This window comes from Trachurus japonicus, chromosome 22, assembly GCF_045865225.1.
Source record: "Trachurus japonicus isolate A0001 chromosome 22, Traja_1.0".
Lineage (NCBI taxonomy): Eukaryota > Metazoa > Chordata > Actinopteri > Carangiformes > Carangidae > Trachurus > Trachurus japonicus.
The window spans coordinates 4,428,120-4,443,679 of NC_140928.1; the positions used below are offsets into that span (position 1 = coordinate 4,428,120).

The 15,560-nt window shown below is 41.9% G+C and overlaps 2 protein-coding genes across 2 annotated transcripts; both read left to right on the forward strand.

Moving 5' to 3' along the window:
• Positions 1-1,286: 1,286 nt before the first annotated feature.
• LOC146963261 (zinc-binding protein A33-like) lies at positions 1,287-2,687 on the forward strand. Its single transcript, XM_085767409.1, has one exon. The coding sequence runs from the start codon at positions 1,287-1,289 to the stop codon at positions 2,685-2,687; it is 1,401 nt and encodes a 466-aa protein (XP_085623535.1).
• Positions 2,688-3,904: 1,217 nt separating this feature from the next.
• LOC146963262 (E3 ubiquitin-protein ligase TRIM39-like) lies at positions 3,905-10,958 on the forward strand. The gene is made up of 3 exons (XM_085767996.1): positions 3,905-5,345; positions 10,006-10,150; positions 10,901-10,958. Exons 1-3 carry the CDS (start codon positions 3,905-3,907, stop codon positions 10,956-10,958), a joined length of 1,644 nt encoding a protein of 547 aa, XP_085624122.1.
• Positions 10,959-15,560: the final 4,602 nt, after the last annotated feature.

The window sequence follows — 15,560 nt, forward strand, 5'->3', positions numbered from 1 at the left end:
GGAGGACGAAGTGTTGAGATGAAGTACTGACACCACACTGTGTACAAGTACACTGCACAGGTACAAGTACTGCACTTAAAGCAGATATCAGTGGAATGTTTTTGTTAATATAAGTCCTAAATAGTCCTATTTTCCGTCAGCAATCACTTACATGAAGTATTCAGCCTAAACACGAGTCTCTCCGTCACTCTGCTCTGCTGTAACCCGAGGAGAAAATTTTCCTTGTGGGATACAAGTGTTATCCAATGAGGAGAGAGAACGGCATGAAGGGCTGTGTGTGCAGCCAAGGGATGCGCGTGAATGTGGTGACGTAGCACGAGGACCAATTGATGCCTGACAAGGGCGGGGGCTGCTAACTCATGGTGCGTTCAAGGAAACTCGTACTTTGTGTTTTTCCTTCCTGTGAAGTCATACCAGTTCGATCTGGTACGAGTTCACGGGTCGGAAGTTACGAGTGGCCGTTATAGGGAACTTTCACAGACAACAGGACGGTAAAAACACGAGCTACGGGTTACCTGGAACGCTACCAAGTCGTAGTTGTGACTTGAAGCTGTAACTTACGGTTTCAAAAGCCTGCCTTGAACACAGCATTAGCCGAAACGGCCGTGCCGCTGTTATCTGCTTTAAACAGTTGCTCCCTTCCACACAAAGAGTTAAGATATTCACACCCAGGTTTTTCTGACAGGTAAAGCAGCTTTCTGACCACAATTATGTCAAGTTTCAAAGCTGTCAGAGTTTGTGTTATTAATCTACATGAGTTTATATGTCTTAACTCCCACACACACAACATGGTATGACAAGGAAATGTGTACAGTACCTTTCTTTTTCTATTTTACATCCCCATGCACAACAGTTATTTATTTATTTATCAAAAAACATGTGAAAAGACCCTTTTTAAAACGAGGCACATGCCTAGAACTGCTCCTCTACATTAATCTGGACTAACCTGTTCAACATTCAGTCATCTTTCAAAGCTCCGCCCCCCTCACATGACTCACCTGAAAAAAACAGGAAACAGTGCATTGGACTCTGTCAGTCCCAGAGACACAGACTGAAGAAGAGACGATCAGATTCAGCTTCAGACCGAACCAACAACTTCCTGTGAGTGAGTCCAGCTACAACACTGCTGCTTCAACCTGCTGACACTCCACACACTGAAGGTGAGTTTGACTAAAACCTGGACTCAGAGTCACAGTAAACTTCAGTCAAGTCAGTAGAAGAGGGAGGGGAGCCATGACTGACTCTACTTCCTGTCTGCTGTGTTTTCAGCTTCACTCACAGACTAAATGGCTTCCAGATTAGAGGAGGATTTCTGCTGTCCGGTCTGTACGGAGGTCTTCAGAAATCCTGTTGTTCTGTCCTGCAGCCACAGCTTCTGTAAAGACTGTCTGAAGAGCTGGTGGAAGGAGAAACAAGATCGACTGTGTCCAGTTTGTAAGAGAAGATCTTCAAAGTATCATCCACCTTGTAACCTGGTGTTGAAGAACCTGTGTGAGAGCTTCTTACAGCAGAGAGATCAGAGATCTTCAGAGGCTCTCTGCAGGCTGCACTCTGAGAAACTCAAACTCTTCTGTCTGGACCATCAGCAGCCAGTGTGTCTCGTCTGTCTCCATTCAGAAACACACACCAACCACAGAATCAGACCCATCAATGAAGCTGCTTCGAAACTCAAGAAGGAACTTGAGGAAACTCTGGAGCCCTTAAAGAAGAAGTTAAAGGGTTTTGAAGAAGTTCAAGTGAAGTTTGATCAAACAGCAGAACACATTAAGGTCCAGGCCCGACACACAGAGAGGCAGATTAAGGAGCAGTTTAAGAAGCTTCACCAGTTTCTAGAAGAGGAAGAGGAGGCCAGGATGGCTGCACTGAGGGAGGAAGAGGAGCAGAAGAGTCAGAGGATGAAGGAGAAGATGGAGGCTCTGAGCAGAGAGATAGCAGCTCTTTCACACACAGTCAGAGCCACAGAGGACGAGCTGAGAGCTGAAGACGTCTCATTCCTGCTCAACTACAAGGCTGCAGTGGAAAGAGTCCAGCAGCGCCCCCTGCTGGAGGATCCACAGCTGGACTCAGGAGCTCTGATAGACCAGGCCAAACACCTGGGCAACCTGACCTTCAACATCTGGAACAAGATGAAGGACATGGTCTCCTACAGTCCTGTGGTTCTGGACCCAAACACTGCTGAACCAGGACTCATCCTGTCTGAAGATCTGACCAGTGTGAGAGGAGGAGACGAACAGTCTCAGCTTCCTGACAATCCAGAGAGGATTGATGAATACTCCTCTGTCCTGGGCTCTGAGGGTTTTAACTCAGGGACTCACAGCAGGGATGTCCAGGTTGGGGACAGTGCAGAGTGGGCACTGGGTGTGTTAACAGAGTCTGTGCAGAGGAAGGGAACCAAGATACTGTCTGGATTATGGAGAATATGGTTTGATGAAGGTGAATACGGAGCAGGTTCACCATCAGCTCCAGTCATTGTTCTCCCAGTGCAGAAGAAGTTCCAGAGGATCAGAGTGAATCTGGACTTGAACAGAGGAAAACTGTCGTTCTCTGATCCTGATACTAACACACACATACACACCTTCACACACACTTTCACTCAGAATATGTTTCCATGGATTGACACTGGTGAAAACCTCCCAGTGAAGCTGTTACCAGTGAAGGTGTCAGTGACAGTGGAGCAGAGCAGTTAGAGATATAGAAGATTATCATATTTATAATGTATATTTCGTTAAAGGGAAAAGTCAGATAATTGAACCTGTTAAATTTCACCTGTCCTCCTGCTGCCTCATTATTACACTTTTCCTTTTTTAACTACTTTTTCTCTTCTTCTTTTGTTTTTTTTTTTTTTACTACTTTTCATGTGTAAAATATTTTCACTCTTATCACATTTGATTCTTTGATTCTTCTCCAGAATAAAATCTGGAGTTCTTCTCCAGATGAAAAAATGTCAAACATAAAACGTTGAAAAGTGATTCTTGTTTAATTACATAATGTAAAAAGTTTGTATCTGTTCATATGAAATGATCTAAAATGTATTAACGTGTCAGTTCATCACAAAAGCTGAATGTAGATTTGTTCCTGTTTTTCATCAACATAATAAAATGTTGTCTTGACTTGGATTCATATTCAGCTTCGTCTTTAACGTCTCCTGCATCTACACGACATCCCATTCTCTTTATAATTAGCAGCAGAGGTGGAGGAAGTGTTGAGATGAAGTACTGACACCACAATGTGTACAAGCACTCTGCACAGGTACAAGTACTGCACTTAAACAGTTGCTTCCTTCTACATAAAGAATTAAGATATTCACACCCAGGTTTTTCTGACAGGTAAAGTAGCTTTCTGACCACAATTATGTCAAGTTTCAAAGCTGTCAGAGCCTGTGTTATTAATCTACATGAGTTTATATGTCTTAACTCCCACACACACACGATATGGTACGACAAGGAAATGTGTACGGTATATAAACATTTTTTTTTTTACATCCCTATGCAAACAGTAATTCATTTATCAAAAAACACATGAAAAGACCCTTTTTAAAACGAGGCACATACCTAGTACTGCTCCTCTACATTAATCTGGACTAACCTGTTCAACATTCAGTCACTTTTCAAATCTCCGCCCCCTCACATGACTCACCTGAGATAAACCAGGTTAGTTATTAACAGTGAGACCAAAGCCCCAGGAATAACTTTATTGGACTTCGTCAGTCCCAGAGACGCAGACTGAAGAAGAGGCGATCAGATTCAGCTTCGGACCAAACCAACAACTTCCTGTGAGTGAGTCCAGCTACAACACTGCTGCTTCAACCTGCTGACACTCCACACACTGAAGGTGAGTTTGACTAAAACCTGGATTCAGAGTCACAGTAAACTTCAGTCAAGTCAGTAGAGGAGGGAGGGGAGCCATGACTGACTCTACTTCTACTTGTGTTTTCAGCTCCACTCACAGGGCTTCCAGACTAGAGGAGGATCTCTGCTGTCCGGTCTGTACGGAGGTCTTCAGAGATCCTGTTGTTCTGTCCTGCAGCCACAGCTTCTGTAAAGACTGTCTGAAGAGCTGGTGGAGAGAGAAACAAGATCGACTGTGTCCAGTTTGTAAGAGAAGATCTCCTAAGGAACAACCACCTCGTAACCTGGTGTTGAAGAACCTGTGTGAGAGTTTCTTACAGCAGAGAGATCAGAGATCTTCAGAGGCTCTCTGCAGTCTGCACTCTGAGAAACTCAAACTCTTCTGTCTGGACCATCAGCAGCCAGTGTGTCACATCTGTCTCCATTCAGACACACACAAAAACCACAGAATCAAACCCATCGATGAAGCTGCTTCACAACTCAAGAAGGAACTTGAGGAAACTCTGGAGCCCTTAAAGAAGAAGTTAAAGGGTTTTAAAAGAGTTAAAGTGAAGTTTGATCAAACATCAAAATACATTAAGGTCCAGGCCCGACACACAGAGAGGCAGATTAAGGAGCAGTTTAAGAAGCTTCACCAGTTTCTAGAAGAGGAAGAGGAGGCCAGGATGGCTGCACTGAGGGAGGAAGAGGAGCAGAAGAGTCAGAGGATGAAGGAGAAGATGGAGGCTCTGAGCAGAGAGATAGCAGCTCTTTCACACACAGTCAGAGCCACAGAGGACGAGCTGAGAGCTGAAGACGTCTCATTCCTGCTCAACTACAAGGCTGCAGTGGAAAGAGTCCAGCAGCGCCCCCTGCTGGAGGATCCACAGCTGGACTCAGGAGCTCTGATAGACCAGGCCAAACACCTGGGCAACCTGACCTTCAACATCTGGAACAAGATGAAGGACATGGTCTCCTACAGTCCTGTGGTTCTGGACCCAAACACTGTTAATCCATATCTCATCCTGTCTGAAGATCTGACCAGTGTGAGAGATGAAGGGGATGATCAGTCTCAGCTTCCTGACAATCCAGAGAGGATTGAATATATCTGCTCTGTCCTGGGCTCTGAGGGTTTTAACTCAGGGACTCACAGCTGGGATGTCGAGGTTGGAGACAATACACAGTGGGGACTGGGTGTGATACCAGAGTCTGTGCAGAGGAAGGGAGCTGAGATGGAGTCTGGAATATGGAGAATAGGGTTTCATAAAGGTAAATACGGAGCAGTTTCACCATCAGCTCCAGTCATTGTTCTCCCAGAGCAGAAGAAGTTCCAGAGGATCAGAGTGAATCTGGACTTCAACAGAGGAAAACTGTCGTTCTCTGATCCTGATACTAACACACACATACACACCTTCACACACACTTTCACTCAGAAGATGTTTCCATTCATTGCGACTGTTGTTAACCTCCCAGTGAAGTTGTTACCAGTGAAGGTGTCAGTGACAGTGGAGCAGAGCAGTTAGAGATAAAGAGGATGATCATATTTATAAGGTTGTTTATTTCTTAAAGGGAAAAGTCAGTGAATTGAACCTGTTAAACTTCACCTGTCTTCCTGCTGCCTCATTATTACACTTTTCATTTTTTTTTTTTAAATACTTTTCATGTGTAAAATATTTTCACTCTTATCACTCAATTACTGAACATTTGATTCTTCTTCTCCAGATGATAAAATGTCAAACATGAAAAGTTGAAAAGTGATTCTTGTGTAATTACATATGTGAAAAGTTTTTTTTTTCATCAACATAATAAAATGTTGTCTTGACTTGGATTCATATTCAGCTTCGTCTTTAACGTCTCCTGCATCTACACAACATCCCATTCTCTTTATAATTAGCAGTAGAGGTGGAGGAAGTGTTGAGATCAAGTACTGGCACCACACTGTGTACAAGTACTCTGCACAGGTACAAGTACTGCACTTAAACAGTTGCTCCCTTCCACACAAAGAATTAAGATATTCACACCAAAGTTTTTCTAACAGGTAAAGCAGCTTCCTGACCACAATTATGTCAAGTTTCAAAGCTGTCAAGAGCTTCTGTTATTAATCTACATGAGTTTATATGTCTTGACATCCACACACACACACACACGACATGGTATGACAAGGAAATGTGTATGGTATATAACCTTTCTTTTTTTTTTTACATTTTTACGTCCCTACTGTATGCACAACAGTTATTTATTTATTTATCAAAAAACACATGAAAAGACCCTTTTTAAAACGAGGTAAATACCTAGAACTGCTCCTCTACATTAATCTGGACTAACCTGTTCAACATTCAGCCATTTTTCAAAGCTCCGCCCCCCTCACATGACTCACCTGAGATAAACCAAGTTAGTTATTGATAGTGAGGACAAAGTCCCAGGAATAACTTTATTGGACTTCGTCAGTCCCAGAGCCGCAGACTGAAGAAGAGACGATCAGATTCAGCTTCAGACCAAACCAACAACTTCCTGTGAGTGAGTCCAGCTACAACACTGCTGCTTCAACCTGCTGACACTCCACACACTGAAGGTGAGTTTGACTAAAACCTGGACTCAGAGTCACAGTAAACTTCAGTCAAGTCTGTAGAGGAGGGAGGGGAGCCATGACTGACTCTACTTCCTGTCTGCTGTGTTTTCAGCTTCACTCACAGACTAAATGGCTTCCAGATTAGAGGAGGATTTCTACTGTCCGGTCTGTACGGAGGTCTTCAGAGATCCTGTTGTTCTGTCCTGCAGCCACAGCTTCTGTAAAGACTGTCTGAAGAGCTGGTGGAAGGAGAAACAAGATCAACTCTGTCCAGTTTGTAAGAGAAGATCTTCAAAGGATCATCCACCTCGTAACCTGGTGTTGAAGAACCTGTGTGAGAGCTTCTTACAGCAGAGAGAGCAGAGATCTTCAGAGGTTCTCTGCAGTCTGCACTCTGAGAAACTCAAACTCTTCTGTCTGGACCATCAGCAGCCAGTGTGTCTCATCTGCAGAGATTCAGACAAACACACACCAACCACAGATTCAGACCCATCAATGAAGCTGCTTCTAAATTTAAGAAGGAACTTGAGGAAACTCTGAAACCCTTAAAGAAGAAGTTAAAGGGTTTTGAAGAAGTTCAAGTGGAGTTTGATCAAACAGCAGAACACATTAAGGTCCAGGCCCGACACACAGAGAGGCAGATTAAGGAGCAGTTTAAGAAGCTTCACCAGTTTCTAGAAGAGGAAGAGGAGGCCAGGATGGCTGCACTGAGGGAGGAAGAGGAGCAGAAGAGTCAGAGGATGAAGGAGAAGATGGAGGCTCTGAGCAGAGAGATAGCAGCTCTTTCACACACAGTCAGAACCACAGAGGACGAGCTGAGAGCTGAAGACGTCTCATTCCTGCTCAACTACAAGGCTGCAGTGGAAAGAGTCCAGCAGCGCCCCCTGCTGGAGGATCCACAGCTGGACTCAGGAGCTCTGATAGACCAGGCCAAACACCTGGGCAACCTGACCTTCAACATCTGGAACAAGATGAAGGACATGGTCTCCTACAGTCCTGTGGTTCTGGACCCAAACACTGCTCATCCATATCTCATCCTGTCTGAAGATCTGACCAGTGGGAGAGATGAAGGGGATGATCAGTCTCAGCTTCCTGACAATCCAGAGAGGATTGATGATTACCCCTCTGTCCTGGGCTCTGAGGGTTTTAACTCAGGGACTCACAGCTGGGATGTCGAGGTTGGAGACAATACCATCTGGAGACTGGGTGTGGTGACAGAGTCTGTGCAGAGGAAGGAAAAGAAGATGAGGTCTGGTTCATGGGGAATAGGGTTTAATGAAGGTGAATATGGAGCAGGTTCACCATCAGGTCCAAACATTTATCTCCCAGTGCAGAAGAAGTTCCAGAGGATCAGAGTGAATCTGGACTTGAACAGAGGAAAACTGTTGTTCTCTGATCCTGATACTAACACACACATACACACCTTCACACACACTTTCACTCAGAAGATGTTTCCATACATTAACACTATTGTTAACCTCCCATTGAAGCTGTTACCAGTGAAGTTGTCAGTGACAGTGGAGCAGAGCAGTTAGAGATAAAGAGGATGATCATATTTATAATGTTTATTTCTTAAAGGGAAAAGTCAATGAATTGAACCTGATAAATTTCACCTGTCCTCCTGCTGCCTTATTATTACACTTTTCCTTTTTTATCTACTTTTCATTTGTTAAAATATTTTCACTCTTATCACTCAATTACTGAAAATTTGATTCTTCTTCTCCAGAAGAAGATCTGGAGTTATTCTCCAAATGAAAAAATGTCAAACATGAAAAGTTGAAAAGTGATTCTTGTTTAATTACATATGTAAAAAGTTTGTTATCTGTTAACATGAAAATGATCTAAAATGTATTAACGTATCACTTCATCACAAAAGCTGAATGTACATTTGTTCCTGTTTGTCATCAACAATAATAAAATGTTGTCTTGACTTGGATTCATATTCAGCTTCGTCTTTAACGTCTCCTGCATCCACACAACATCCCATTCTCTTTATAATTAGCAGCAGAGCTGGACGAAGTGTACTGACAGTGACACTAATAAAAACTAATGAAAATGTTTAAATTGTGTAACTGTTGGAGACAGTATTTCATGAAGTTTATGAAGTGTTTAAAAAAGATTAATAAATTGACATATAAATTCATGATAATAAGAGAGTTAAAAAGAGCTTACGTTTATAAATAAGTTGATTAAAAAGTTGTTGTGATATTTAAAAAACCTTCATGTGAGGACATTTTATTTTGAAAGTGTGTGGTCACATGACCCCTGGTCTGTTGTGAGGGTGAACTGTGGGATTGTGGGTCAGAAGTAAAATGCGGGACCACAGAGAATGGTGGCAGGAAGTCATGCCACTGAACACTCAGAGATAAATACACTGCGTTCAAGAGGCGCAAACGGTAATTATGGTTTGGTTTCATATGTATTTTATTTGTGGTTTTGTACAAAATGCTTTGAGAATACAGTGGACACTTCATGTGTTTGTTTACGTTGAGTGGAACGTCCAGTGTTGTCCGAAACCTAGATAAAGGATTAAGCCGGGATATGTTGGTTATCCTGGCCTAATTTAGCCTCAAGTCGGTTGTTGGAAAGCTGGATACCTTTATCCTGGTCAAGTTACTATGGCGAATTATTCTCTGCAGCTAGCCTGCTCCAGACCATAATAACAGCCAGGCTTAGTTGATTCTGTTGTCTTTATCGGTCAAGTCAGCAGTCACTCTGATCAGAAATCTACACTGTTAGAAATTACCAGGATTTCACAATAATTAACAGTATTATTTTACAGCAACTTGTTGTAATTAAGTTCCCCTGTAATATCCCAATGAATACCTGTAAAAAATACAGTATCCTTTGATTTTACAGCATTTAACTGTTATTTTACAGTTAAATACTGCAATCAAAAACCTCCTGTTATATCACAACAATGTCTGTAATATCACAGCAACACAGTAAAAAATGCAAGGATTTTACAGCATTCAACCGTATTATTACAGTGAAATATTGTATTTTCAAATATTCCCTGGTCACATGACATAACGGCACTGAACCAACTGAACCTGAAGATGCCATTTTCCCTTTCTCTTCTGGACTGAATGGAGAAGGTGAGCTGCATGCATTACACCCATGTCATTTTAAATATGATAATAATATTGACTTTCAAATGAACGTTTATCGCATGACACAGTTTATATTTTTTTAGCAAGTGCCCGAAATTGTCGAACGTTCTCTCACTGCATTTGCTAATAGTGATAGTCTTTTCACGTTAGCTTTGCTATTTACTAACGTTACAGCCTGGACCAGACAAATGCAGCCTCTTACTATTTTAATTTGAATACGTAAATAATGTACTGTACATTATGCTTTTACTGAACCAAAGTGTTCATATGATAAGATTATAAAGGATGATGACTCAACATTTGGTCAGATATAGTTGGGTTTGGGCTTTTTTTAATGAAAGTGGGACCCCTCGGCCGTATTGATCACATATACCTTAAAGAACAGCTATAACATTTAAAAACAACTTCATAATAATTTTCTGATATGTGTGAAATTAATTTTACATTTTTTATTTTCCCCTCTATACTTGGTCATGTCAATTTTCTACCACCACAGCCCTACTGACGGACATCGATGTCACCCAGATCCGCGATGTTCTGGCCTGCTGTGATCCAGACCCTGACAAGTCTGCCTGCATCCTGCTGCTCCTAATGTCCTACTTCAAAGAGCCAAAGGAGAATTTGATGCTTGAAGATGAAGTGTAAGATTTTTTATTCAAATATTTAAAATGCAAAATGAGTGATTAACGCAATTTATTACCTTGTATGATTGACCTCTGACCAATGAACAATATTTATTCTACATTAAATCTCTGCTATCGTGTGTTACTATGTTACAGCCCTGTGCCACTGCTGTGGACGTCAATACTGCAGAACTCCCCACCACCGCCTGCTTGATCATTCAAGGTAATGTTTCTTGGAGCTTTTATTGACATTTCTAACTCAGTATTTTGTTTTGATTCTAGGAATTTACATGGCCACAATGAACATTTGTGGAGCACTTTATATTTGAAACAGATCTCAAAGTGCTCATAATACATGATGTTTTATCGGTTCATTTCAGGTGACATGATGAAGCCCTCTGGATGGCTGATATCCATCGAGGGACATGTGATGGGCCCACCCTGCTTTCTTCAGCAGCTATTGCATCTTCAACCTTGAGTATCCTGTCGCTGGACAGTCACTAAAGGTATTGTATAAAGATCAGATTTGATCTTGTAATTCATATTATAGTATAGGTTTCTAATTCAGTGATCAGCAATCTTGATGTTTTTCATGCAAGTAACCGTTTAGATCCCAATATGTGGTTAGTTTTTTCCAAATGATCAAAGGAGATCCAACAAGTTTGGATTATAAGTCTATTAGGGTGTGATATGGGAAAATGCCTTGACAAATGCTGCCTGCAATACATAAGTCTATTTAAAACTGAAACTATGTTTGCTTGTTAACAGGTGCTTCTTGGACATCGAGGAAGAAGTGGACCAAAGACCAAGAAGTGGACAACAATGAACCCTTATGTGAGCACCCTTTTGAGGAAACTACCCCTTTCTGACATCCCTTCATTGCTCTCTCCCTTCTCGTATCTTGCCATGTAGGCCTCATTCCTATCCTCTTACTGTTATTGTGACACAGCTAGGTAGTGAATTCCACGTTTCTGTACAATTTCTCTGTATTTTAAAGGGATAGTTCACCCAAAATTGAAATTTCACTCATTATCTACTCACCCTCATGTGGACTAAGGGCTGGGAGAAGTTTCAGAGTCCTCCGTGGCTTCTCTGAGTTACAGGGGGTCTCGGCGTAGCAGTGCATGTCCATATGACGGTTGCAAATGCAAATACCAACTGTCTTCATAACAAAAAGACACACCAAAAAACATCCAGATACCTCCATGCTGCTCGTATGTAATGTCCCTCTTGTATTGAAGCCCCAAAATGCGAAATTGTCCTGAAAAAACTTAAACAAGTCTATTCTTCAAGCTTGTTTTGCAGCGGAAGCTTTTAGAAGCTCCTAAAAGCTCCTCTTGGGCGAACCAGGACAGATCCTGGTTCGCCCAAATTTGACGGACCAGGAAGAGGAGCTTCCGCTACAAACAAGCTTGAAGAATAGACTTATTTAATTTTTTGGGGGACAATTTCGCATTTCGGGGCTTCAATACAAGACGGACATTACATACGAGCAGCATGGAGGTATTTGGATGTTTTTTGGTGTGTCTTTTTGTTACGAAGAAAAGTGGTATCCATTTGCAACCGTCATATGGACATGCACTGCTACGTCGAGACCCCCTGTAACTCAGAGAAGACACGAAGGACTCTGAAACTTCTCCCAGCCCTTAGTCCACACGAGGGGGAGGAGATAATGAGTGAAATTTCAATTTTGGGTAAACTATCCCTTTAAGATGGCTTTGGAAAGTTTATAACTGTTGAATTTCTTGAATTCTTGAATATCTTGGCATTTACTGTATGTATGTATGTTTTATTTGTAAATAAATATGCCATTGGGCTAACAGTAAATTGAAACTTTGTCTGCATTACTTATATGACTTCCACAGTATACATTGTAAATTCACAATAAATTACTATGAACTTGTGCATTACATTTACAGTACACACTGTAAAAGTACAGGGCCTTGTTGTAATGATGTACAGCAAAAGGTTGTAATTCCCCAGTAATGTACTGTAATATCACAGTAATTGCTTTGTCATTGAAGCTGTAAAGTTACAGTATACAGTTGTGCTTTTACAACAATGCATTGTAATATCACAGATATGAAATTACAGTAAATTGCTGTGAGCATATTTCACAGTAACCTTATTGTGAAAGTCATGCAAAATTTATCCAATAATTTATTGTAAATTCACAGCGAAAAATCTAACAGTGTATGTGTTTCATACATGTTCTTATGTACATATTGGCCTGAATTATAAACAAATAAAATGCATTAACAATAATAAAAAAACATGAAACATTTACAATATTTATTAGGCTTTTTTTTTTTTCATAATTAGGCCTTCAAAATTATTTTCATAAAATATGTTACGATTATATTGGCCTAAATATTGGTTGAGGTAAGAAAATAAGAATAAAATTGAGTGAGTGTGAGCACCTTCCAAATAATTTTTTTTTTTTTTTTTAAGTATATTTTTTGGCTTTTTGCCTTTATTTGATAGTGATGACAATAGAGATAGACAGGAAATGGGGAGGCAGAGAGAGGGGGAACGACACGCAGGAAAGGTCTGCCCGACGCGGGATTCGAACCAGGGACGCCTGCGGCGAGGACTGCAGCCTCTACATGGGGCGGCCGCTCTACCCACTGCGCCACGCATCGCCCCCCCTTCCAAATAATTTATACACATCGTCATCATTGTTATCGGCAATTTATTGAAGCACCAAACAGCATAATGTTCTAATATTTAATTAATTTTCACCTGTTGCACATTTGGCCATGTGCTGTAAACTTTACTTCAGATTTGTGCAATTAATCATCTTCCACTGCTCATCATTAAGGCAAAGTGCACAACTGTTAATTTGTGAAAGGAATTTGAGTTGTGATTATAAATTTGGTTTATTAAATTAGTCCGCAGTTGTCTGCCGTGCTCTCTCTGAGCTTTACGACAGCAGCGGTGCTTTTTTTTTTTTAAGAGAGGTGTGTCCCCTGACATCAGCATTAAAGGGGACCTATTATGCTTTTCCAGCTTTTCAGACTTCCATATATGTTTAAAATGTTGGATAATGGTTCTAGAGGCCGTGGAAGTGTCATATCATGAGGTTAATGCATTTGGAGGTAAACCCTGCTAGATGATTGGGATTTCTACTGACTTTTTTTTTTTTTTTTTTACTCGGTTGCACTGACTTTTTTTTGACATGAGCTCGCGTCGACGTCATGGCGTGCCGGACTCCCCTACATGGTCATGCCGAGGTCTCTGCTCCAGCCGGCCCCGCCTCCCCCCATGCTGCTCTGTTGTGCCTGGTGTCACAGCGGAGAGCGGAGCGGACTACTTCCTGCTTCTTCCCTGCATGTTTTAGCGCTGTAGCGCCACTTTACTAAGTTTTATTTAGAAGTTTACGCCGACGTGTCATGTAAGTGAAGCTGTACCTGTGTGAGAAGCGACGTACCGCCGGGGTGACGTTGTTCGCCGGACCGACGTAACGCTGGACCGACGGAGCACCGGAGCTCCGGAGCTGCAGCGGCTCCTCACACAGGCAGAGCCCGTCTGCAGGCCTCCTTGGCCGGGCAGACGTCCATGCTCATCGCGGTAGAGAAAACCATCGCTAATAAACATACCCGCAGGTTTTTTTAGACGTTTACCACCGTGTGGTTATTCTTTTTAGGAGATAAATGTTGGTCTCATTGATGAAATCTTACAATTGTGGCTGTTGAATTAGTTTGAATGAAAAGAGAAGCTGTGAGGAGGAGGAGGATAGAGAGGAGCAGTGCTGCAGAGCTCTGTAGTCTATGTGCACAAATCACCACATTTACATCAATAAATAACTGTTTTACAATGAACTGACCATTCTGCATATATTTTTAATTTATTTTATATATTTATTTTTGCATTTTTATATTACATGTTACATGGTTACAGTAGCCTACATGGCAAAGACTACTCCATACCATCTTTGGTTAGGGTGAGACTAGGTCATGGGCACATTTCATTACACAATGTAGACTGGTCAGATGCAGACTGGAGATCTGGCACTTTGCCTACTGCAGATTTAGCTTTTGTTTGCATACTACATTTTGGCCAAATCAGTATAGGTACTAGTAGTAGACATCGTCATGGTAACGCAATGCTGAGGGAGTGGTTCATTTGCATTTAAAGGGAGGGGCCACTGAAACAGACCGTTTTGCAGAGCCCTGTTTTTGAGAATGCTGTGATGTTTGATCTTTGGGGTATTTTGACCGAAGCACGTCACAGACATGTCTTTAAGACACCCAGGAACTATTTTAGTTTGTGCAAAAAGGAGCATAATAGGTCCCCTTTAAATGATCCACAAACAGAAACTTAACAGAGCTGCTGCATCATCCTGCAGAACTTTCAGTTTGACAAAGCTCCGCCCCCTCACATAGCTCATAGAACAGGAAACTGCTGCACTTCCTCTTCAGCCCCAGAGACGCAGACTGAAGAAGAGACGATCAGATTCAGCTTCAGACCAAACGAACAACTTTCTGTGAGTGAGTCCAGCTACAACACTGCTGCTTCAACCTGCTGACACTCCACACACTGAAGGTGAGTTTGACTAAAACCTGGACTCAGAGTCACAGTAAACTTCAGTCAAGTCAGTAGAGGAGGGAGGGGAGCCATGACCGACTCTACTTCTGTGTTTTCAGCTTCACTCACAGACTCAATGGCTTCCAGACTAGAGGAGGATCTCTGCTGTCCGGTCTGCACATCGACTGAGGAAAAACTCCATGGAAACCCTTTTAACAGGGAAAAATCTGAGAAACCTCAGGGTGAGCAACAGAGGAGGGATCCCTCACCCAGGACGGACAGACGTGCAATAGATGTTGTTACAGACAAGAAAACAAGCTGTGGAGCAGAGCAGTTAGAGATAAAGAGGATGCTCATACTTATCTTAAAGGATAATTTCCGTTTTTTACGACCTGGACCTTATTTCTAGCATAAAATTCGATCACTTACTCACCCAGACAACTTTGGTGTCATTTGGAGTCATTTTGACGAAATTAGCCCCAGTGGAGCGGCGCGTATATCCGTATAATGCGAGAACACGCGGCACGCAATGCAGTCTCTAAAAAACACATTATCTTATTATCTTATTAAACAGTTGCTCCCTTCCACACAAAGAATCAAGATATTCACACCCAAGTTTTTCTAACAGGTAAAGCAGCTTTAACTATTTAAGACTTATATTAACACAAATATATCACTTACTTCTGCTTTAAATAGTTATATCTTCCGACAGCAATCACTTACATAGAGTGTTTGGTCTGAAACACGGGTCTGTCAGTCACTCTGCTCTGCTCTGAGCCGAGGAGAAAACTTTTCTCGTATCCTACAAGTTTTATCCAATGAGGAGAGAGAACGGCATGCAGGGCTGTGTGTGCAGCCAAGGGACGCTGTGAATGTGGTGACGTAGCGACGAGGACTGTTA